The sequence below is a fragment of the Dama dama genome, chromosome 3, assembly GCF_033118175.1.
Source record: "Dama dama isolate Ldn47 chromosome 3, ASM3311817v1, whole genome shotgun sequence".
In the NCBI taxonomy this organism is placed as follows: Eukaryota; Metazoa; Chordata; class Mammalia; order Artiodactyla; family Cervidae; genus Dama; species Dama dama.
In genome coordinates, this window is record NC_083683.1 from 45,814,276 (window position 1) to 45,839,509 (window position 25,234).

The 25,234-nt window shown below is 40.2% G+C and overlaps 2 protein-coding genes across 5 annotated transcripts in view; one reads left to right on the forward strand and one right to left on the reverse strand.

Moving 5' to 3' along the window:
• Positions 1-2,943, reverse strand: part of LARP4 (La ribonucleoprotein 4) — a 68,397-nt gene extending 65,454 nt beyond the window's left edge. For 2 of the 4 annotated variants that reach the window (XM_061127924.1, XM_061127906.1), the window contains exon 1: positions 2,785-2,943. In XM_061127924.1, the coding sequence (XP_060983907.1) occupies positions 2,785-2,802 (18 nt within the window). In that variant the 5' untranslated portion in view covers positions 2,803-2,943. The remainder of the gene's footprint in view (positions 1-2,784) is intronic. The other 2 variants (XM_061127915.1, XM_061127934.1) reach the window with 2 other exon arrangements.
• Positions 2,944-7,063: 4,120 nt separating this feature from the next.
• Positions 7,064-25,234, forward strand: part of FAM186A (family with sequence similarity 186 member A) — a 110,318-nt gene continuing 92,147 nt past the window's right edge. The window contains exon 1 of the mRNA XM_061123902.1: positions 7,064-7,234. Within this exon, the coding sequence (XP_060979885.1) occupies positions 7,064-7,234 (171 nt within the window). The remainder of the gene's footprint in view (positions 7,235-25,234) is intronic.

Sequence of the window (25,234 nt, forward strand, 5' to 3'; positions counted from 1 at the left end):
GACTAAGCACAGCACAGCACATACTGCAATTCAGAGTTCTAACTCCAGCTTCAATACTCACTAGCTGCATGATCTTGGGCAAGTTTCTTTAATTTTCTGTGACTTAGTTTATCTCTAAAATGGAGGTAATAATGCTACCTACTTCATAGGTAGGTTTGAGTTGATGTATATAAATGTATACATGCAGCAAGACTCAAGAGGCCTGACACACAGTAAGCACAATTTATGTGTACACCACTATTATTACAGTATTATCATTACTATCCTCTATCCCACTGATTCTAGTTATAAAATAATTAAGCTGGGGTCTCTCCAGAAAAATGCATGCACATAAAAGACTTTGAACACAACTGCAGAGGACTCATCGATCCTATATTAGAGAACTCCTATTCAAAGCAACTTGGTTTGTAGTCAAGTGGTTATTAACCTCCTTGGACCTTTTCAGTAGTCATTAACCTATGAATCTCTTCTCAGAATATTTTTAAGTACATGAAAAATGCAGAACCACAAAATAAATTACAGTTACCAAAATATTTTAAAATGTCTACTTTAGACATTTACCTACAATAAATAGGTAATTTTTTTTTTTTTCCCTCAACCAAGTTCTGTGTTTGGGGACCCAGATTAGGAACCCTTGGGTCACCGGAAAGTAAGTGCAAAAATAAGTTTTGGAATCAGTGACTTGTGTTCTAGAAGTCAGACTTCAGACTTTAGTCCTCACATTATTTACACCTGAATGACCTTGGACATCAAACTCATTTAGAATAATTCCTACATCATGAGGTTACAGGAACTGAATATTAGTTAACAAAATGCCAAAAGGCCAGTGTGTTATATTTTACTGATTTTAATACCATGTAATTAGACCCAAATATTTAGTGCCATTGTTAATTTTCAGGAAAACTCATTATATGTAAAAACAAAAAAGTGAAACAACAACGACAAGAAACTAAAAGTCAAATATTGATTCACAAAGAAAATGATTAATGGAAATATTAGTTATATGTAACAGTAAGTGAGAGTCAGGATTTGGCATCAGAATGACCTGTATCTAAATCCCAGCTCCACTATTTTAGGTTTACTAAGTTATTTAACCTCTCACCTCAGTTTTCTCATCTGTAGAACACTGCAATGTTGTTTTAGAAATAAGAGAAGTTCAGCTTAAGCTGTCAATAAATGGTGCTATTATTAAGGTTCACGTTTTAACAAAGCCAAAGCAATCAATTTGGAACTCAAAAGTTTGTTTTGGAATTCATCTTGATATAACTGAAACTTCACAGTTTTCTGCCGGGTAAAACACATACACTTAAAACCTGCAGCATTTGCTTTGGCGTAACATTCCTAATACAAACTGGTGCTGTTTAAAATCATATCTGATTTCTTATTCTGCCCAAGGAAATCAACGAGGATTAGAAAAACCAAACAGACTCAATAACTTAAAATCTCTTCATGATGTACTTGGAATGTTCCAGTGAATGTTTATTATCAATGTTGAAATATTCTAAAAGGTAGCCTGCCTCTTTAAAATCCAATTATCAGCTACACCGTCGATTAAAAAAAAACCGTAGAAGCCCGTATTTATGTCGGAATATTACGGACTAAGATTCTTCCCTTCGTCTGAAAAAAACCCGCCATAGACTGGCCCTGGTTCCCGACCCATTATACAACCTGTAAATTCCTTCTCTTATTGAAAAGATTCTTTTTATGGGCATAGTGAACAAGTGCCAAGTTGCGAAGTTGCAGCTTTGCTGGTTTGACGTTTTCACAATGCAAGAACAATACGATCTGGAATCTACTCAAAGCATTAGCCAGGCAGTCAGCTGATGCTCATTGCACACAAGAGAAAGACAGAAATCAGAGAAACCGAACCTTGTATTTATGTAAAACAGGTATCCACTACCTTGAAAACTAAAATAGGCCAACAACAGACGTTCCGGTTAAAGTAATAAAAGTGCTGCAGTCCATGGGGTCGCAAAAAGTCAGACACGACTCTGCGACTGAACAGCAAATTGTTAAATAACAATGCAAAAAAAAAAAAAAAAAGCTTTGCCCGAACTAGGTTTCGCTCGTTCTTGGAATTTTCCCTGTAAAAGGCTCTTATCCGTTCATAAAACCGGTCCCTCATCACGGAGTCGCTGCCTGAGTAACTTTTACAAAAGGTCAAAGCGGTGCCTTTCAAGGCTTCCAAATCCTACAGGCTTTCTCCTTCGTTCACAGTAACTCGCTTTCCACCCACAGAACGTTCCAGAGACGAAGGATGGGGACCAAACAAAATCTGGTGGGGGCTGCTAGAAAGAGGCTTTCAACTTTCTTTTCCAAACACTCAGACGGAATTTCACCTTCCTCCCTCGGTGGCCCCACATGTTGCTCGCCTGCTCCCAGAGGGCCGCGCGAGGCCTCGCTTCACCCGGAACGCGCCCACCTGATTACCCTTCTCTCCCCAGACTCCGCCCTCCGCCCCCCCCCACCCCCAGTTCGCCTCCTTTAGGAGGTCCATATGGGACGCTTTCCCCTTCCTCCGATCCTCACACCGCACCAGACAAGCCTCGATTCTCCACCTCCGGTTCTCCCCCACCAAGGCACTCGCCCCCCGCTCCCCCGCCTCCCAAAGTGCGGCGAGCGCGCAGCGCGGAGCCGCGGGCCTGCACGGCCCAGGTGCTGTGTCAGCCTGTCTGCCGGCTCCGCGCCGTGTACGGCCTGGAAAGTCACATGGCGCTGGGACTGGCCGGCGCCTCCACACTCCAGCTCTCCTCAGAGCACGATGAGGTTCCCAAGTCCACTCACCTCCACGAAGAGCAACATGTCTTCCTCCGCTCGGCCCAATCGTTCTCGCCAACGCGACTCCAACTGGCTTACAGGCCCGAGCCCCAATCGCTAGGATAAGGACACTCGCCTGGCCCCTCCACCCGGCAGCGGACCCGGCTCCTCCCCCGCCGTCAGCCGCTGCGCCCTAACCCGCCCCGTCCCACCTCCCTTGAAACAGCAACTGTTTCCGGCTCTAGAGAACAATTGCTTCCGGGAGAAGAGAAAATCCTCGGCGCGCTCAACTTTTGCACTACCTTTTCCAGCCGCAGTTTGGACTGTACTATCATCTGACTTGGGGGTGGGGGGGATTGAATCTATCAGAGGAAGGCACCATTCTGTGCCACGGGGGTGTGGAAAAATTTTACGGGCGCATTTTATCCCTGGCCCATCGGAGAGTTACCATGGTCATAGTAACTCCGCAGTTTCTCATGACCCAAGACCTAGATCTGATAAAAGGCCGAGACTGTGCAAAGTGTACTGAAAAATGGCCAGCCCTACCGAAAAGGCGGTGACTCGCAGAAAAAAAGGAGAGAAAGGAAAAAAAAGCAGCAGTAATGGTAAACGTATTAACAGCAACCCGTTCACATTAAAGGCCTGGCACTATTCTAACTAGTATATGTGAATTAGTCTAAACAATTCAACACAATAATACTGTTATCCCCATTTTACTGTTGAAGGAGCCCTCTAGGGCTTCCCTTGTGGCTCAGTTGGTAAAGAATCTGCCTGCAGTGCAGAGACCTGGGTTCAGTCCCGGGGTTGGGAAGATCACCTGGAGAAGGAAATGGCAACCCACTCCAGTATCCTTGTCTGGAAAATCTCATGGACAGAGCAGCCTGGTGGGCTACAGTCCATGGGGTCGCAAAAAGTCGGGCACGACTGAGCAGCTAACACTTACTGGGAGGGCGGGTTTCCCTAAGACACACATTCGAAGAACTTTGCCCCACGTTCTCTTGAATCAGGTACCCACATCTTTGCTCAGTATGCTATTTGGTAATATTAATACTTTGTCTGGATAGCCTCTTCATTGATGTCCTGCCATCAATTCAAATGAAATACAATAAAAACAAATTTTTAAAATTAATCTTTATAATTATCTATTAGATGATCCAAATTTTTTATCATCTTTAGCCACACTTACTAGGATTTATCCCTCCCTTAACAGTCCCACTTCTATATCTTAACTCAGACGTTTGTCGTTTGAAGTAATCATGTCTTGATTTTCAATATATTTTTTCTATTACATTATTTTAAAAAATCTTCCTAAATTGAAGGCTTCATTTTCACCAACTGCTATTATATCCAATGTAATCTCACTTGTGTGTATGCTCGCTAAATCGCTTCAGTTGTGTTGGCCTCTGTGTGACCCTATGGACCAAATCCCGCCAGTTTCCTCTGTCCATTGGATTTCCCAGGCAAGAATACTGGAGTGGGTTGCCATTTCTTTCTCCAGGGGATCTTCCCAACACAAAGATTGAATCCTGATTTCTTGCATTGCTGGCAGATTCTTTACAGTCTGAGCCACTAGGGAAGTCAAATTCAAGATTACTTCACTTCAATTAAACCAGTTACTTTCCCCCTGAAATACAAACTCAGCACTCACCTCCAAAGCCATGGCTCAAGGTGTCTCCCCTATCTGGAATACCTTCATTTGTCAATCAACCTTCTCTCTCCATAAGGTTTTCCCAAAGACTCCGTTCCTCACAGATCTCTTCTTCATGTCCCTTGTTTAGCACTTGAATATTATATTTTAACTTAAATTATTTTTTCTTTTTTTGTTGTTTTTCAGTTTATTCACAGGTACCCTATCATATATTCTTCACAGTCTAGGATAATGGTAGCCACATAGTAGTATCTCAACACATGCTCGTCAACTTGAAGAGATTTTTTAAAATTTGTTTTAAAAAGCCTTCATTGCCAGTTGCTGATGAATTCCATGCTGCATAAAAAATATGAGGGAGAGAGAAAGCACAATAATACTAAATTAGTTTAGTTGACCAGCATGTAGGGTGCTTTGTGAATGCCTACTAGGGTAAGCAATGTAAAGGAATCAAGAGGAATTAAGTTATTAAAGGACCTCATAATCTAATAGTATTATCAACAAAGTAATTTAATAGATTAATTGATAATGTCAAGGAATATTGGGTAATGATCGACATTTTAGTGAAAGCTCACATTTCTAAAAACAAATAATTCTCCTTAATCATGGCCCTTTCAGAAAACATTATGAACTCCCTTAAATAAATAGACTTAATTGTGATTTATAGGAAAGGAGGGAGTGATATTTTATGGGGAGGGGGAGGAGGGTATAATCTTAACAATAAAAGAAAGTGTTCTGGACTTAGAGAAGTTTCCACAAGGAAAGGAGTTTTAATATTTATTTATCTACTTACTTACTTATATGGTTGCACTTGGTCTTAGTGGAGGCATGCGAACTCTTAGTAGCAGCATGTGGGATCTAGTTCCCCTGACCAGGGATCTAACCCGAGCCCCCTGCATTGGGAGCACAGAGTCTCAGCCACTGGACCACCAGGGAAGGAGTTTTAAACTGTAATGAATATCCAAATATTTTAGACAGTTTCCATGGAAGTACTGAAAAAGAGTATGCCAAACGTTAGATAAACCTAAAGTACAGGCACTTCCCTGGTGGTCCAGTGGTTAGGAATCGGCCTTCCAATGCAGGGGACGCAGGTTCCATCCCTGATTGGAAATAGGATCCCACATGGCACAGGGCAACTAAGCCTGTAGGCTGCAACTATTGAAGCCTGTGTGCACTAGAGCCAGTGCTCTGCAACCAGAAGTCTGCATGCTGCATAGAAGAGCTAGCACAGCCAAAAAAGGAAAAAAAGAAACCTAAAGTACAGCATCTGGTTTTGAGAAGTTCAACAACTAGTGGATAGAAACAAATAATAGTTACATTTCAATAAGTACTATAATACCAAGTTTACAAGGTGATTTGGGACCAGAGGGGAGGGATAACTTAGACAAGGGGGTCTTAAAGAGAAGGGAAAATATTTATATATTGCTTGATACTTTTTAAAGACAATTACATTGTGATCCCCTGTATCCCTTTCTCCAAAGGACTGAAACAAATTGTTTAAATTTACAAGTTTTTCAACAAGCACTCATAAAGTACTCATAGTTCTCATAGAGTAATTGGTATACATCTACAATTTGTATAAAATCTAAAACCTACAAAATGATATTACATAGTTTATGAACACAAACACCTGCAGTAAAACTATATAAACATAGACTAGACATAAATACATCAGATTTATGCTTCTTATGGCCCTAAATACATCAGATTTATGCTTGTTATTGCCCTCTGAAAATGGACAAAGGGGAAGGAAGGAATCTGGGGAGAATAACAAATGTTATCTCTAATGCTTTATTAAAAAATATCTGAAGCAAATATGACAAAATGTTAATATCTCTTCATTCTAGCTGATGGCTATTTTTAATATTACTTTCTGTACTTTTTTGCACTTTTTTAAATTAAAAAATAATCTATATAGCCAACAAAACCATCTCTCCTTTAATTTCTCTGGTGTCCAAAATATTTTCACCTCCTCTACAAAGGAGCTGCCCAAAGTGATTTTTTCAGTTATAAAGCAGCCTCTAAGCATACCCTTCAATTTCTCAGCCAACTATGGAACTTCAAAGCCTTCTTCAGTCACGCTCCTTGAATAAATGAGCCACTAGGCAGTGCAAAGAGTGTGATCTTCATCCAAATACTATCTTCCAAGTTACTACAAGTCTAGGAAGAGTTGAGGGGCAGATGAGGAAGTTGTAATGCAATTATTCCATTACAAGCTTACACATTCTTAAGCAAAACCTCAGGAAGAGAGAAGAATCAGGAGTTAAGATTGATATACTGGATCTTGAATTCTAACACCTAGATTTTCAGCTGTTTTAAGTAAGGCTATATTGTCTATTTCTTTTATAGTTCCTGTTGTCTATTCTTTCCTACCCACCCTCCCCCCTTTACCCACTACCATCACAGCATATAGAATGCCTAATTCTCTGCATACAGTAAGCACTCTCTAAGTATTTGAGTCAATGATAATGTCACAATGGGTCTGTTATGACATCACCAGGACTGGAACACTATGGGTAGGATCAGGGTACTCCACAATCTCTGGGAGCAAGAAAAGCCTCTTCTAGCTTCCTTGTGGATGGCTTCAAGGTGTTTGCCTATATTTTGTAAAAAATGAAGAAATAAAAGAAAATCACTCAACTATCCAAAACGTTTATCAAAATGTCAACTGAGACAAATGATGAAGATGAAGCAGAAAAAGAAACTTTGGATTTCACCAAAATGTACAAAACTGTTCTACAAAGAACAGAGGTTCCTAAGCTTGAGATTCCATTTACAGTTCAGGATGTCATCAGTAGGATTGAGCAAGCACAGGTCCAGCGAGCCAGAGAGGTAGGTAGTAAATGACAAGTTTATAGATTGCAGCTTTCTTTTTAAACTTACCATGAGCATATACTTTTCTTTTTTTCAAAGACTCACTTTGTTTTCAAGATATTTGACTGAAATAACTCTGATTCTGGATCAGTCAGTATAGTTCAGTCGCTCAGTCGTGTCCCACTCTCTGCGACCCCATGAACCACAGCACACCAGGCCTCCCTGTCCATCATCAACTCCCGGAATTTACCCAAACTCATTTCCATTGAGTCAGTGATGCCATCCAACCATCTCATCCTATGTCATCCCCTTCTCCTCCTGCCTTCAATCTTCCCCAGCATCAGGGTCTTTTCCAATAAGTCAGTTCTTAGCATCAGGTGGCCAAAGTATTGGAGCTTCAGCTTCAGCATCAGTCCTTCCAATGAACACCCAGGACTGATCTCCTTTAGGATGGACTGGTTGGATCTCCTTGCAGTCCAAGGGACTCTCAAGAGTCTTCTCCAACACCACAGTTCAAAAGCATCAATTCTTCTGCACTCAGCTTTCTTTATAGTCCAACTCTCACATCCATACATGACCACTGGAAAAACCATAGCCTTGACTAGACAGACCTTTGTTGACAAAGAAATGTCTCTGCTTTTTAATAAGCTGTCTAGGTTGGTCATAACTTTCCTTCCAAGGAGTAAGCGTCTTTTAATTTCATGGCTGCAATCACCATCTGCAGTGATTTTGGAGCCCCCCAAAATAAAGTCAGCCACTGTTTCCACTGTTTCCCCATCTAACTGCCATGAAGTGATGGGACCAGATGCCATGATCTTAGTTTTCTGAATGTTGAGCTTTAAGCCAACTTTTTCAATCTCCTCTTTCACTTTCACCAAGAGGCTCTTTAGTTCTTTGCTTTCTGCCATAAGGGTGGTGTCATCTGCATATCTGAGGTGACTGATATTTCTCCCGGCAATCTTGATTCCAGCTTGTGCTTCCTTCAGCCCAGACTTTCTCATGATGTACTCTGCATATAAGTTAAATAAGCAGGGTGACAATATACAGCCTTGACGTACTCCTTTCCCTATTTGGAACCAGTCTATTGTTTCATGTCCAATTCTAACTGTTGCTTCCTGACCTGCCTACAGGTTTCTCAAGAGGCAGGTCAGGTGGTCTGGTATTCCCATCTCCTTCAGAATTTTCCACAGTTTATTGTGATCCACACAGTCAAAGGGTTTGGCATAATCAATAAACCAGAAATAGATGTTTTCTGGAACTCTCTTGCTTTTTCGATGATCCAGCGGATGTTGGCCATTTAATCTCTGGTTCCTCTGCCTTTTCTAAAACCAGCTTGAACATCTGGAAGTTCTCGGTTCATGTATTGCTGAAGCCTGGCTTGAAGAATTTTGAGCGTTACCTTGCTAACATGTGAGATGAGTGCAATTGTGTGATAGTTTGAGCATTCTTTGGCATTGCCTTTCTTGGGATTGAAATGAAAACTGACGTTTTCCATTCCTGTGGCCACTGCTGAGTTTTCCAAATTTGCTGGCATATTGAGTGCAGCACTTTCACAGCGTAATCTTTTAGGATTTGAAATAGCTCAGCTGGAATTCCATCACCTCCACTAGCTTTGTTATAATGATACTGCCTAAGGTCCACTTGACTTCACATTCCAGGATGTCTGGCTCTAGGTGAGTAATCACACCATTGTGATTATCTGGGTCATGAAGATCTAACAGAATGTGGTCCACTGGAGAAGGGAATGGCAAACCACTTCAGTATTCTTGCCTTGAGAACCCCATAAACAGTATGAAAAGGCAAATAGGACACTGAAAGATGAACTCCCCTGGTCGGTAGGTGCCTAATATGCTACTGGAGATCAGTGGAGAAATAACTCCAGAAAGAATGAAGGGATGAAGCCAAAGTAAACAACACCCGGTTGTGGATGTGACTGGTGATAGAAGCAAGGTCTGATGCTGTAAAGAGCAATATTTCATAGGAACCTGGAATGTTAGGTCCATGAATCAAGGCAAATTGGAAGTGGTCAAACAGAAGATGGCAAGAGTGAATGTTGACATTCTAGGAATCAGCAAACTAAGATGGACTGGAGTGGGTGAATTTAACTCAGATGACCATCATATCTACTACCGTGGGCAGGAATCCCTTAGAAGAAATAGAGTAGTCATCGTAGTCAACAAAAGAGTCTGAAATACAGTACTTGGTTGCAATCTCAAAAATGACAGAATGATCTCTGTTCATTTCCAAGGCAAACCATTCAATATCACGGTAATCCAAGTCTATCCCCCGACCAGTAACGCTGAAGAAGCTGAAGTTGAACGGTTCTATGAAGACCTACAAGACCTTTTAGAACTAGCACCCTAAAAAGATGTCCTTTTCATTATAGGGGACTGGAATGCAAAAGTAGGAAGTCAAGAAACACTTGGAGTAACAGGCAAATTTGGCCTTGCAGTACAGAATGAAGGAGGGCAAAGGCTCATAGAGTTTTGCCAAGAGAACGCACTGATCATAGCAAACACCCTCTTCCAACAACACAAGAGAAGACTCTATACATGGACAGCACCAGATAGTCACCATCGAAATCAGATTGATTATATTCTTTGCAGCCAAAGATGGAGAAGCTCTATACAGTCAGCAAAAACAAGACTGGGAGCTAACTGTAGCTCAGATCATGAACTCCTTATTGCCAAATTCAGACTGAAATCGAAGAAAGCAGGGAAAACCACTAGACCATTCAGGTGTGACCTAAATCAAATCCCTTAAGGTTATACAGTGGAAGTGAGAAATAGATTTAAGGGACTAGATCTGATAGACAGAGTGCCTGATAAACTATGGACGGAGGTTCGTGACCCTGTACAGGAGATAGGGATCAAGACCATCGCCAAGAAACAGAAATGCAAAAAAGCAAAATGGCTGTCTGAGGAGGCCTTACAAATAGCTGTGAAAAGAAGTGAAAAGCAAAGGAGAAAATGAAAGATATACCCATTTAAATGCAGAGTTCCAAAGAATTGCAAGGAGAGATAAGAAAGCCTTCCTCAGTGAGCAATGCAAAGAAATAGAGGAAAACAATAGATTAAGAAAGACTAGAGATCTCTTCAAGAAAATTAGAGATACCAAGGGAACGTTTCATGCAAAGATGGGCTCAATAAAGGACAGAAATGGTATGGACCTAATAGAAGCAGAAGATATTAAGAAGAGGTGGCAAGAATACACAGAAGAAGTGTACAAAAAAGATCTTCACAACCCAGACAATCATGATGGTGTGATCACTCACCTAGAGCCAGACTCTGGATAATAAGCTCCAATTCTTTTTTTTTTTTTTTAATGATTTATTTAGTCATTATTTTTGGTTGTGCTAGGTCTTCATTTCTGCATGCAGGCTCTCTCTCTAGTTGCAGAGGGAGGGGGCTACTCTTCATTTCAGTGCACAGATTTCTCATTTTGGTGGCCTTTCTTGTTGCAGAGCACAGGCTCTAGGTGCAGGGGCTTCAGGGTTTGCAGCACAAAGTTTCAGTAACTATGGCACAAGGGCACATTAGTTGCAGCTCCTGGCTCTAGAACTTGGGCTCGGTAATTGTGGCTTAGTTGCTCTGCAGCGTGTGGAATCTCCCAGACCAGGGGTCAAACCCGTGTCCCTTGCATTGGCAGGTGGATTCTTGTCCACTGTATCACCAGGGAAGTCCCCACCAGCTCCAATTCTATATTAATCACTTTCAATTTCATATCAGAGTTAATCAAGCTTTTTAAGAAATGAATCACATGTGTTACTGAGTTATTGTGATAGAAAAATTAGTCTATAGCTAATATTGATATCTAACTTTAGCCAATAGCTTTCATTTGTTGTCTACTGAGCTTTTATCAAATAGTTATTAACAAGAAGAAATGTGATTGACTTCTAGCTCCTTTTCTTTCCCCTGAACACTTCATAGAAGAGGGGTTTATTGGCCAAGATAAATCCAAAGGCAGTGCATTTTTTCTTATGTGTTTTTCTAGGAGTTTTATACTCTTAGATTTTATATTTAGGTCTATGATCCATTTTGTCTTAATCTTTGTATATCATATCAGATATGGATAGAAATTCTTTTTTAAAAACAATTATTCTAGCTCTGTTTGTTGAAAAGACTACTCTCTCCATTAAATTGCGTTTGCACCTTTTTGAAAATCAATTGACCATATATGTGTGAGTTAACAGAGCCTCCAGTCTGTTCTCTTGACTATTTAAGTATCTTTATGCCACTACCACAGTGTCTTGATTACTGAAGTTTCATAATTCTTGAAATCATATAGTTTTAGTTCCTCAACTTTGTAGTTTTTCAGCTGTGCCCAGCTTCTCTCACATCTGCCTTTTAACTCTTGATCCTCTTCTTGGGCATTTCTCTCAATACTTAAACATTCGTAACCTAAAAATTGTCTTTGTTCACACTACTTTCTCCCTTGCTTTTCCATAGGAAATTTAGAATCAATCTGTCAAATTCTATTGGGGGAAAAATGTCTACTGGTATTTTGACTGGGAATGTATTGAATTTGTATATCAATTTGGGGAGAATTGAAATCTTAACAATATTGACTCTTCTGACCCCTGATCATAGCATATCTCTCCATTTATTTAGGTCTAATTTTCCTCAGTAGTGAATGTTAAGCCAACCTTACGCTTTTGGAATAAACTATAAATCTTTGCATATAATTTGCTCTTCTGAAAAAAAAATAATAATTTGCTCTTCCTTTTTTCTAGTTTCTTTAAGGACAAGATGAGGTCACTGATTTGATAACATTTGTTTTATTTTGTTTTGTTTTTAACTATGCTGAGTCTTCGTTGCTGTGCCAGGGCTTTCTCTAGTTGCAACAAGCAAGAGCTACTCTTCATTGCGGTGCACAGGCTTCTCACTGCAGTGGCTTCTCTTATTGCGGAGCACAGGTTTTAGTTACTTCGGCTTGTTAACATTTTTAGTGTTTTGTTCCATATATTTCCCCCTCTGCAAATGAAAATGCTGTGTTTTCATTTTCATTCAGTTTTATATAAGTTATAATTTCATTTTTAATTTTTTCTTTGACCCATGTGTTATTTAGAAGAGTGTTATTTAGTTTCCAAATATTTGGAGACTTCTTGCTCTTATTTATTTCAAATTCAATTTCATTGGGGTCAGAGAACTTACTTCATATGATCTGAAATGTAGTGAATTTTTTGAAATTTGTTTTATGTCTCAGAATATGTTCTATATTAGTAAATGTTATGTATGCCACTGAATACAATTTTCATCCTGTTATTGAAATAACAATTACCTCAAATCAGTTGATAGTATTGTTCAAGTCTCCTGTTGTTTTTTTCTCAACTTTATCACTTATTGAAAGAGGGATATAGAAATGTTTGGCTATAACTGTGCAATTTTCTATTTCTTCTGATAGTCTATCAAATTTCCCTCATGTACTTTAAATCTTTATTATTAGATGACTAAACATTTAGAATTGGTCTGTTTTCTCAGTGAATTGGCTACTTTACTATCATGGAATGATCCTATTTATCTCTAGTAATATACTTTTTGGGCTTCTCTTGTAGCTCAGTTGGTAAAGAATCTGCCTGCAAGAGACCTGGATTCAATTCCTGGGTTGGGAAGATCCCCTGGAGAAGGAAATGACAACCCACTCCAGTATTCTTGCCTGGGAAATCCCATGGACAGAGGAGCTTGACAGGCTACAGTCCTTGGGGTCTCAACTGTCAGACATGACTTAGCAACTAAACCACAATATACTTTTCTCTGTAACTTAAACAAACTTTGTTTGTTAGTAATTTAACACAAACTTTGTTTGTTATAGCCACTGTAGTTTTCCTTTGATGAGCATTACCATCCTTTTCCTTTTTACTTTCTTTCTTTTGGTCACACTGTGCAGCATGTTGGATCTTATTTCCCTAACCAGGGATCGAACTCAAGTTCCCCTGTAGTAAAAGCATGGAGTCTTCTACCTGGACCTCCAAGAAGTCCTCCTTTCCCTCCTTCTGTTCTTTTACTTTAAATATGTTTGGCTTACTATATTTAAAATAGGTTTCTTATATAGACTTTCATGGTGATACAGTGTATAGGAATCCACCTGCCAATGCAGGGGACATGGGTTCAATCTGTGGTCCCAGTAGATCCAATGTGCCTCAGAGCAACTAAGCCCATGAGCCACAACTACTGAGCCAGTTTGCTACAACTACTGAAGCCTGTGCGCCTAGAGCCTGTGCTCTGCAACAAGAGAAGCCGCTGCAATGAAAAGCCCCTGTACCATAACCAGAGAGAAGCCCCCACTTGCCGCAACTAGAGAAAGCCCGAGAGCAATGAAGACCCAGCACAACCAAAAATAAACAAATAAATAATTAAAAAAATAGGTTTCTTACAAGAAGCATATAACTGAGTTTCCTTTTTATCCAACCTGACAATTTCTGCCTTTTAATTGGATATTTAGACCATTTATATTTAATACAACTATCTATGGTTAAGTTTAAATTTACCATCTTGCTATTTGTTTTGTTTGTCCCATATTTTTTGTTTGTTTCCTTTTATTATTTCTGATTTCTTTTAGAGTGAATATATTTTATGATTCCACTTCATTTCCTTTATTGGTTTACTAGCTATACTTTTACTTTTCATTGGTTGCTTTGGGGTTCATAGTGTATGCATTTAGGTTATCACCATTTACCTTAAAGTGTATTACACCAATTTTGAGCAGGGTATAAACTTTACAGCAATATTCTACTTTTTTCCCTCTCCAGGCCTATGTGATTTTTATATCATACTTCTACATGTATTATAAACTTAATGCCTATTACTTTCCAATTATTTTTGTTTGAAACAAGCAGTTAACCTATTTTTAAATTTTTATTCTGATAAAATATACATAACAAAATTTGTGATTTTATCTATTTTTAATTATACAATTCATTGGCATTAAATACATTTACAATGTTATGTAACCATAAAATGAACCCTGAATATTCATTGGAAGGACTGATATTGAAGTTGAAGTGCCAATACTCTGGCCACCTGATGTGAAGAGCCAATTCATCGGAAAAGACCCTGATGCTGGGAAAGATTGAGGGCAAGAGGAGAAAGGGGCAACAGAGGATGAGATGGTTGGGTGGCATCATTAACTCAATGGACATGAGTTTGAGCAAACTCCAGGAGATAGTGAAGGACAGGGAAGCCTGGCATGATGTTTCATCACCCCAAACAGAAACTCTGACCCATTAAACAATAACTACCCATTCCCCTTTTCCCTCATACCCTAGCAATAGCCATTTTTCTTCCTGTCTCTTTGAATTTGCCTACTCTAGACACCTTATGTAAGTGAAATCATAAAGTATTTGTCCTTTTGTGCCTGATTTATTTCGTTTAGTGTGTCTTCAGAGTTCATCTCTGTTGTAGCATTTGTTAGAATTTTTTTCTTTTTAAAGCTAAATAATATTCCACTGTATGTATATATCATATTTTAGGCACATGAGTTGCTTCCACCTCTCTGCCATTGTGAATAATGTTGCTATGAATAAAGAAGTACAAATATCTGTTTAAGTGCCTGCTGCCAATTCTTTGTATACTCAGGAGTAGAATTGCTGCATCATATGGTAATTTTATTTTTCATTTATTGAGGAACTGTAGTGCCAGCTAACTGATGAAAATTAAACCAAGAAACTCATTCTCTGACTTGCGGAATTGCAGTACAAGTTGAGCTCCCAGTGTCACTAGGTGGCTCATGTTAGAGTGAAAACACTGAAAAGGACTGGGATCCTGAAAACTGGAATGGGGATGTATGCAAAGGCTTTGTTAAAGCTTGGACTATTGAAAGCTCTAAGTAATGATGAGTTTTCTTTGCCAGAGAAGCTGCCTCTTTACCCAACATCAGTGAGAATGGCTGCTCCACGCCTGTCTCAGAGGATTAACCCTGTATTGCCTGAGGAAACTACAATGACCTCTCCTGAGGCAGTTGTACCAAGCAAGATGAGGCTGCTTCCTCAGAAATCACTCCCACAACATCTCTTTGTTTCTAGACCTGTAACTAGATTAAAATCCAGTAAGCCACTGAAGACGAGGTAGAAAGTGTGACCCATGAGGAAGTGCACTACACTCCAAAAGAACTACTTGAATTTTCTAATTTTTACAGATGGAAGTCCAGGGAATATGTATGGGAATGGATGTTGAAGGTGTGGGATAGTGACGGAAGAAACATAAAGTTGGAGCTTCCCTGTGGTTTTGGAGAAGGAAATGGCAACCCACTCCAGCATTCTTGTCTGGAGAATCCCATAGAAAAAGGAGCCTGGCAGGCCATGGTCCATGGGGTCTCAGAAAGTTGGGCACAACTGAGTGACTAAGCACGCACACACACACACTGGTGGCTTAGTGATAAAGAATATGCCTGCTAATGTAGGAGACGCCAGTTCGATCCCTGGGCTGAGAAGATTCCACATACTGCAAGTGACTAAGCCTGAGAGCCACAATTATTGAGCCTGTACTCTAGAGCTGGGGAACTGCAACTACTGAGTCCTCAGCCTCAACTATTGAAGCCTGAGTACCCTAGAGCCTGTCTCAGCAACAAGAGAATACACTGCCATGAGAAGCCTGAACAATGCAACTAGAGCGTAGCCCCCACTTGCAACAACTAGAGAAAAGTCCTTACAGCAACGAAGACACAGCACAGCCAATAAATAAATTTTTAAAAATTATATATATATTAAAAAACATAAACTTGGATCAGGCTAACTGATGTAGACTCACTAAAGCAAGATTTAGTATTTAACGTTGCAGCTTGGTGAGTTAGAAAAGGTTCTAACAATTTGGTTGGTTGGTTCGCTGAAACATGGACCAAAAAGTTATACACAGTGAATAAGTTAGACATGCCAGACTTGTCTTGGTTTAATGTAGGGAAGAATTAGAAGGATTAGAGAGACTGGAATATTAAGGTGGATTTAAGATCTATTCATCCACCCTGGGAGAATCCAGAAGACATACCTTTCATCGTAAGTGTGAGAAATAACTTTATAAGAGGAGCCTTGGCCTCCTTGGAGAACTCTGTGATCACTCTTCTCTGTAGGCCAGACCTTATAGTGGAATTTTAAAATCTAAAAACATTGGGAGTAATTGGATCCTGAGGTGGCAAGGGTCAAGTGGGGGCATACAACCACGAAAGGCTGAGTGGGCATGGTTACCATAATGCACAGCAGAGTCCAGTCAGACACCAATCAGAATAGTATGACTTATGAAGAGCTATGGCATTGGCAAGTTGATCGTAGTATTTCTACTAAAAGTAAAATTGGGCTTCCCTGGTGACTCAGCTGGTAAAGAATTCACCTGCAATTCGAGAGACCTGGGCTGGATCCCTGGGTTGGGAAGATCCCCTGGAGAAGGGAACGGTTACCCACTCCAATATTCTGGCCTGGAGAATTCCATGAACTCTATAGTCCATGGGGTTGCAAAGAATTGGATACGACCGATTGACTTTCACTTACTAAACTCTTACTTGATCTGCATAAGTGGAAAATTTCTAGGTCAAGTGAACCAAAGTCTAATCCTAATCATAACAACAGAGAGTTATGGCTCCTCAATCAATTCTCAGACTTAAGCCAGTTTACAGACCCAGAACTCCCTGAATGAAGGAGTGGATGGGTTCTTTTGAGGAAGGACACAGTCAGAAATTCATGCTATTAATCCTTCTCCAAGTCTTCTTCAAAGAGACCTGGCCTTTTACTAGGATGACTGTGTACTGGAGAATAGGAAATAATGAAACCTTTTGGGGACTTCTGGATACTGGCTCTGAACTGATACTAATTCTAGGAGATCAAGAGTATCATTGTGATCTACCAGAGTGTAGGCATTTATGGAAGTCATGTGATCGGTAGAGTTTTAGCTCAGGTCTATGTCAGTGGGCCAGCTGGGTCCCTGAACCCATCCTGTGGCTATTTTGCCAGTTCTGGAATACATAAAAGGAAAAGACATACTCAGCAACTGGCAGAATCCCCACATTGGTTCTCTGACTGTGGAGTGAGGGCTATTACAGTGGGAAAGGCCAGGTGGAAGTCATTAGAACTGCCTTTACCTAGGAAGGTAGAAAACTGAAAACAATACTGCATTTCTAGAGGAATGGCAGAAATAAATGCCATCATCAGGGAGAGATGCAGGAGTGGTAATTCCCACCACATCTTCATTCAACTTGCCTATCTGGCCTGTGCAGAAGACAGATGGACCTTTGAGAGTGACAGTGGATCATTGTAAAATTAACCAGCTGGTGACCTCACTTGAACATCTGGAAGTTCACGGTTCATGTATTGCTGAAGCCTGGTTTGGAGAATTTTGAGCATTACTAGCGTGTGAGATGAGTGCAATTGGGCAGTAGTTTGAACATTCTTTGGCATTTCCTTTCTTTGGGATTGGAATGAAAACTGACCTTTTCCAGTCCTGTGGCCACTGCTAAGTTTTCCAAATTTGTTGACATATTGAGTGCAGCACTTTCATAGATCATCTTTTAGGATTTGAAATAGCTCAACTGGAATTCCATCACCTTCACTAGCTTTGTTCGTAGTGATGCTTCCTAAGGCCCACTGTTCAAGCTGGTTTTAGAAAAGGCAGAGGAACCAGAGATCAAATTGCCAACATTCACTGGATCATCAAAAAAGCAAGAGAGTTCCAGAAAAACAACTATTTCTGCTTTATTGACTATGCCAAAGCCTTTGACTGTGTGGATCACCATAAACTGTAGAAAATTCTGAAAGAGATGGGAATACCAGACCACCTGACTTGCCTCTTGAGAAAACTGTATACAGGTCAGGAAGCAACAGTTAGAACTGGACATGGAACAACAGACTGGTTCCAAATAGGAAAAGGAGTACGTCAAGGCTGTATATTGTCACCCTGCTTATTTAACTTATATGCAGAGTACATCATGAAAAACGCTGGGCAGATAGCTGGACGGGTAGCCAGGGACACGCAGGTCAAACACCCCATCCCAGGCGAGTCAAGCTGTCTGCCCCGTGGTGTTCCCCAGGAAATCTCTCCAAACATTCCTCAGGCCACGGTGGGCCCATGGCGAGGACACAGAGGCCGCCAGACGTGTGCCCCTCCCCCTTGCTCTCAGGGGATCCATCACTTACTCTCGATGCCACTCATAAATTTGCTGGATGTTCCCAAACACAATCCTGTCACGACCGCGAAGATTCTCGGGAACCCCCTGAGCAGCCATGGTGGCCATGTAGCCCTGTGGGAAGGTGGGAAGGGAGCAGGAGTGTGTGGGGCCCATCCCGGTGGGAACCTCAACAAGTCCAGGAAGTCTGGGAGACTGGGGAGGTGGGACAGAGGAGCAAGGAAGCATCTCCTAACATAGCCCTGGGAAGAGGGGAAGGGCTGGGCCAGAGCTGGGAAGGGAAAAGGGAACTACCTCCACAAAAAAAAAAAAAAAAGAAAAGAAAAACGCTGGGCTGGAGGAAGCACAAGCTGGAATCAAGATTGTCAGGAGAAATATCAATAACCTCAGATATGCAGATGACACCACCCTCATGACAGAAAGCGAAGAAGAACTAAAGAGCCTCTTGGTGAAAGTGAAAGAGGAGATTGAAAAAGTTGGCTTAAAGCTCAACATTCAGAAAACTAAGATCATGGCATCTGGTCCCATCACTTCATGGCAGTTAGATGGGGAAACAGTGGAAACAGTGGCTGACTTTATTTTGGGGGGCTCCAAAATCACTGCAGATGGTGATTGCAGCCATGAAATTAAAAGACGCTTACTCCTTGGAAGGAAATTATGACTAACCCAGACAGCATATTAAAAAGCAGAGACATTTCTTTGTCAACAAAGGTCTGTCTAGTCAAGGCTATGGTTTTTCCAGTGGTCATGTATGGATGTGAGAGTTGGACTATAAAGAAAGCTGAGTGCAGAAGAATTGATGCTTTTGAACTGTGGTGTTGGAGAAGACTCTTGAGAGTCCCTTGGACTGCAAGGAGATCCAACCAGTCCATCCTAAAGGAGATCAGTCCTGGGTGTTCATTGGAAGGACTGATGCTGAAGCTGAAACTCCAATACTTTGGCCACCTGAGTGAAGAGCTGACTCATTGGAAAAGACCCTGATGCTGGGAAAGATTGAAGGCAGGAGGAGAAGGGGATGACATAGGATGAGATGGTTGGATGGTATCACCAACTCATGGTGATGGGTTTGGGTGGACTCCAGGAGTTGGTGATGGACAGGGAGGTGTGGTGTGCTGCGGTTCATGGGGTGGCAAAGAGTCAGACATGGCTGAGTGACTGAAGTAAACTGAACTGACCTCAATTGCAGCTGATGTACCAGATGTGATTTCATTGCTTAAGCAAATTATCATACCTTCTGGTAGCTGGTATGCAGCTACTGATCCGGCATGTGGTTTTTCTCCATACCTATCAATATGAACCACCAGAATCAGTTTTCTTTCAGTTGGCAAGGTGAGCAGTACACTTTTAGTGGTCTACCTCAGGGACATATCAACTCTTCATGCTTAGTTGCTCAGTCATGTCTGACTCTTTGTGACCCTTTGGAATATAGCCCTCCAAGCTCCTCTGTCCATGGTATTTTTCAGGCAAGATTACTGGAGTGGGTTGTTTCCTTCTCCATCAACTCTCCATTTTCGTAGAATTCACCAGTGAAGCCATCTGGTCTAGGGCTTTTCTTTGTTGTGAGGTTTTTTTATTACTGTTTTGTTCTCTGTCCTAATTATGGGTCTATTCAGATTTTATATTTCTTTGTTATTCAGTTTTCATATGTTTTGTGTTTTCAGGAATTTTTCCATTTTATCTAGGTTACCAATTTGGTTGTTCATTTTTTTTAGAAAAAAATTTTACTTGAAGTATAGTTGATGTATAATATTTTATAAGTTGTGGGTGTACAGTATAGTGATTCACAGTTATTTTTCACCAACCCACCCATCACCCATTCACTCATCCATCCATCTACCCACCGGCCCATTCATTCATCCACCCACCTATCCACCCAGCTATTCTGTGATTCACAATTTTTAAAGGGACTCCATTTATAGTTATTATAAAATATTGACTATATTCCCTATGTTATACAATATACCCTTGTAACTTATTTTATACCTAATAGTTTGTAGCTTTTAATCCCCTACCCCTATATTGCTCCTGGCCACTTCCCTGTCCCCACAGGTAACCACTACTTTGTTCTTTATAACTGGGAATCTGCTTCTATTTTGTTATATTCACTAGTTTGTTGTATTTTTTAGATTCCACATAGAAGTAACATCATACAGTATTTGTCTTTCTCTGTCTGACTTATTTCCCTTTGAAAAGATCCAAGTCCATTCATGTCACTTCAAGTGGCAAGTTTTCGTTCTTTTTTATGACTGAGTAGTATTCCGTGGTATATGTGTGTGTACGTCTTCATTTTTTAAATTATTTATTTATTTTTGGTAGTGCTGGGCCTTTGCTGATGTGCATGGGCTTTCTCTAGTTGTAAGAAGCACGGGCAGACTACTCTTCCTTGCAGTGTACAGGCTTCTCATTGTGGTGGCTTCTCTTGCAGAGCACAGGCTGAAGGTGCACAGGCTTCAGTAGTGGTAGCTGTGCTGGCTTAAGTTGCCCAGGGCATGTGGAATCTTCTCAGACCAGGGATCGAACCCTTGTCCTCTGCATTGGCAGGTGGATTCTTATCCACTGTACCACCAGGGAAGTCCTGTACATCTTCTTTGTCCATTCATCTAGAATGGACCCTTGCTGCTGTTGCTACTGCTAAGTCACTTCAGTCGTGTCTGACTCTGTGTGACCCCATAGACGGCAGCCCACCAGGCTCCCCCGTCCCTGGGATTCTCCAGGCAAGAACACTGGAGTGGATTGCCATTTCCTTCTCCAGTGCATGAAAGTGAAAAGTGAAAGTGCAGTTGCTCAGTCGTGTCCAACTCTTAGCGACCTCATGGACTGCCGCCTACCAGGCTCCTCTGTCCATGGAATTTTCCAGGCAAGAGTACTGGAGTGGGGTGCCATTGCCTTCTCCAACTGTATCAATATCTTGGCTATTGTCAATAATGCTGCTATGATCCTTGGGGTGCAGATATCTTTTCAAATTTGTGTTTTTGTTAATCCTGTTTATTTCTGTAGAATCAGCAATAAAGTTCTCACATTGATTTCTGAATTTAGTAATTTGAGTAATCTCTTTTTTTCTTTGTCAGTCTAATTAAAAGTTTGTCAATTATGTTGATTTGGGTGGAAGGGTCAACTTTTTGTTTCATTGATTTTCTATATTCTTTATTTATGTCTGCTCTAATTTTTCTGATCCCTCCTGCTAACTGGGTTTAGTTTTTCTTTTTCTAGTTCCTTCAAGGCATAAAGTTAGGTTGTTGACTTGAGACCTTTTTTTCATGTTTATCTCTATAAATTTCCCTCTTAGCACTGCTTTTGTTACATCCCATAAGTTTTTGTATGTTGTTATTTCATTTTCATCTCTAAGTATTTTCTAATTTCCTTTGTAATTCTTCTTTGACTCCCTTGTTGTTTAAGAATGTGCTTCCCCATATTTGTGAATTTTCCAGTTTTCCTTTTGTGGTTGATTTATAACAATCTCATTGTGGTTGGAAAAGATACCTTGTATAATATATACTTAAATATATTGAGTACTTCCCTGGTGGCACAGCAGATAAGAATCTACCTGCCAATGCAGGGAACATGGTTTCAATCCCTGGTCCGGGAAGATTCCACATGCTGTGGAGCAACTAAGCCAATGTGCCACAACTACTTAGGCTGTATGCCACAACTGCTGAAGCCCACACGCCCTACAGCCTGTGCTCCAAAACAAGAGAAGCCACCACAATGAGAAGCCCACACACCACAACGAAGAATAGCCCTGGGTCTCCACAACTAGAGAAAGCCTGTGCAAAGCAATAAAGACCCAGCAGAGCCAAAAAAAAATAAATAAATATATTGAGGTCTTGTGGCCTAGCCTGGAAATGGTCTATCCTGGAGAAGGTACCACCTGCCATTGAGAAAATCATATATTGTTGTTTTTCTTTTTTTTTTTTATACTCTTGTTTGATGGAGTATTCTATATACATCTAGATGATTTATTGGTTGTTCAAGTCCTCTATTTCCTAACTTATTTTCTATCCATTATCAAAAGTGAAATCTCACCTTATTTTTGTAGAACTATGTTTCTCCCTTCAAGTCTGTTAATTTTTGCTTCTTATATTTTGAGGATCTGTTATTAGGTGCATACATGTTTATAATTGTTATATCGTCTTGCTCTATTGAAACTTTCATTATAGTCTCTTGTAATTTTTTTAAACTCTTTTTACTTTGTATTGGGGTATAGCCAGTTAACAATGTTGTGATGGTTTCAGCTAAACACCAAAGGGACTCAGCCATACATATGCATGTATCCATTCTCCCCCACCTTGTAATCTTTTTTTAAAATTTAAAGTCTATTTTGTCTGATATTAATATAACTACCCACCTTTTGGTTAATCAGTTCTGTCGCTCAGTCGTGTCTGACTCTTTGTAACCCCATGAACCGCAGCATGCCAGGCCTCCCTGTCCATCACCAACTCCTGGAGTCCACCCAAACCCATGTCCATTGTGTTGGTGATGCCATCCAACCAACTCATCCTCTGTGGTCCCCTTCTCTTCCTGCCCTCAATCTTTCCTGGCATCAGTGTCTTTTTTGGTTATTACTTACATGGATATCTTTTTCTATCCTTTCATGTTCAATCTCTTTGGGTCTTTAGATCTATAGTGAGTATCTTACAGAAGGCATGGATCATTGGCTTTTTAAAATTTACTCTGTTAATCCCTAACTTTTTTTTTTTTTAATCCCTAACTTTTGATAAGATGGTTTAATCCACTTACATTTAAAGTAATTACTGATAAGGAGGGTTTAGCTTTTGCTATTTGTTTTCTATTTATATTAAAACTTTTCCCCCCTTCATTCCTTTCATTGTTGTCATCTTTTGTGTTTTATAAATTTTTTTTTTTAGTGAAATGTTTTAATTACCTTCTCATTTCCTTTTGAGTATATACAATACTTATTTTCTTTGTGTTTATCATGGGAATTACACATAACATTATAAAGTTATACACTCTTAAATTGAATTTATACCAGTTAAACTTTAATAGCATACAACTCTGCCCCTATACTGCTCTGTCCCTACTGCTTTCAGTTTCTGATGTTACAAATCATGTCTTCCTACATCCTGTGTCCCAAAGAGTAACTGTTTTTTTTTTAATGCATTTATATTTTAAATCATGTAGATAATAATAAGGGTTCCCCTGGGGGTTCAGACGGTAAAGAATCTGCTGCAATGTGGGAGACTTGGGTTCAGTCCCTGGGTTGGGAAGATCCCTTGGAGAAGAGAATGGCTAGCCACTCCAGTATTCTTGCCTGGAGAATTCCTTGGACAGAGGAGCCTGGCAGGCTACAGTCTATGGGGCCATAAAGAGTTGGACATGACTAAGCAACTTTCATTTTACTTCACTTCATTTCAGATAATAATAAATAATAAGCCAAAATTACATCAATACTAGCTTTTATAATTTCCCATGTATTTGTTTTTAGCAAAGATTTTTTATTTCTTCGTGCAGTTTTGATTACTTTCACTTCAACCTGAAGGACTCCCTTTAGCATACCTCATAAAACAGTTCTAGTGGTAATGTACTTCCTCAGCTATTATCTGATAATGTCTTAATTTCTTCCCCATGGTTTCTGTAATTTTTTTCCTTTTGACTGGGACATGTTTTCCTATTTATTTGCATGCTTTATGATATTTTTTATTGAAAATTGGACATCTGAATCTTACAATGTAATCAGTCTAGAAATAAGATTCTTTTTCTCTCCTAAGGTTGTTGCTTGTTTTTAGAGTTGTATGGTATTTAGAATGTGCCAGGTATAATTTTTAGGTCCTTTCAGGTCTTTCCTGAACCTGAATCTTTTTATGGGCATGCTTGGTGACCTTCTGATGCTGAAGCTGAAACTCCAATACTTTGGCCACCTGATGCAAAGAACTGACTCATTGGAAAAGACCCTGATGCCGGGAAAGATTGAAGGCAGGAGGAGAAGGGGATGACAGAGGATGAGATGGTTGGATGCTATAATTAACTCAATGGACACAAGTTTGAGCAAGCTCCAGGAGATGGTGAAGGACAGGGAAGCCTGATGTGCTGCAGTCCATGGGGTTGCAAAGGGTCGGACACAACTGAGTGACTGAACTGAACCTGGTAACCTTCTAAGTTCCCTTGAAAATACAATTGCATTCAATTTCCTAACCTTTAAATGTCTGCCTTCCAAAAGGAAAAAAAGGAAAAGTGAGGGAAAACTTCTGAAATTTCCTCTAAATCCCCTGAAAGCTGCTTCCACTCAGTGGAAGTTACAACAGTGGTAGCTGGCCTTCGTGTCTACACCTCTGTGATTTGAAATAACAATTCACAATCATAACAGATCTCTCATATTTGGAGTATAAGGTTCTTATTGCCCTCCCTGGCTCTTCTAAGCTGCTCTAGGAACACTTCTGTCACAGATGTGGAGGGTAAAAAATGAGTAGCTGCTATCATGCCTTACAAATACCTGAGAAAAGAAGAGAAGCTAAAGAAGGAGAAAAGGAAAGATATCCATTTGAATGCAGAGTTCCAAAGAACACCAATTAGAGATAAGAAAGCTTTCCTCAGCGATTAATGCAAAGAAATAGAGGAAAACAATAGAATGGGAAAGACTAGAGACCTCATCAAGAAAATTAGAGATACCAAGGGAACATTTCATGCAAAGATGGGCTCAATAAAGGACAGAAATGGTATGGACCTGACAGAAGCAGAAGATATTAAGAAGAGGTGGCAAGAATACACAGAAGAACTATACAAAAAAGATCTTCATGACCCAAATAAACACAATGGTATGATCACCCACCTAGAGCCAGACATCCTGGAATGTGAAGTGGGGCTTAGGAAGCATCGCTACGAACAAAGCTAGCAGAGGTGATGGAATTCCAGTTGAGCTATTTCAAATCCTAAAAGATGATGCTGTGAAAGTGCTGTACT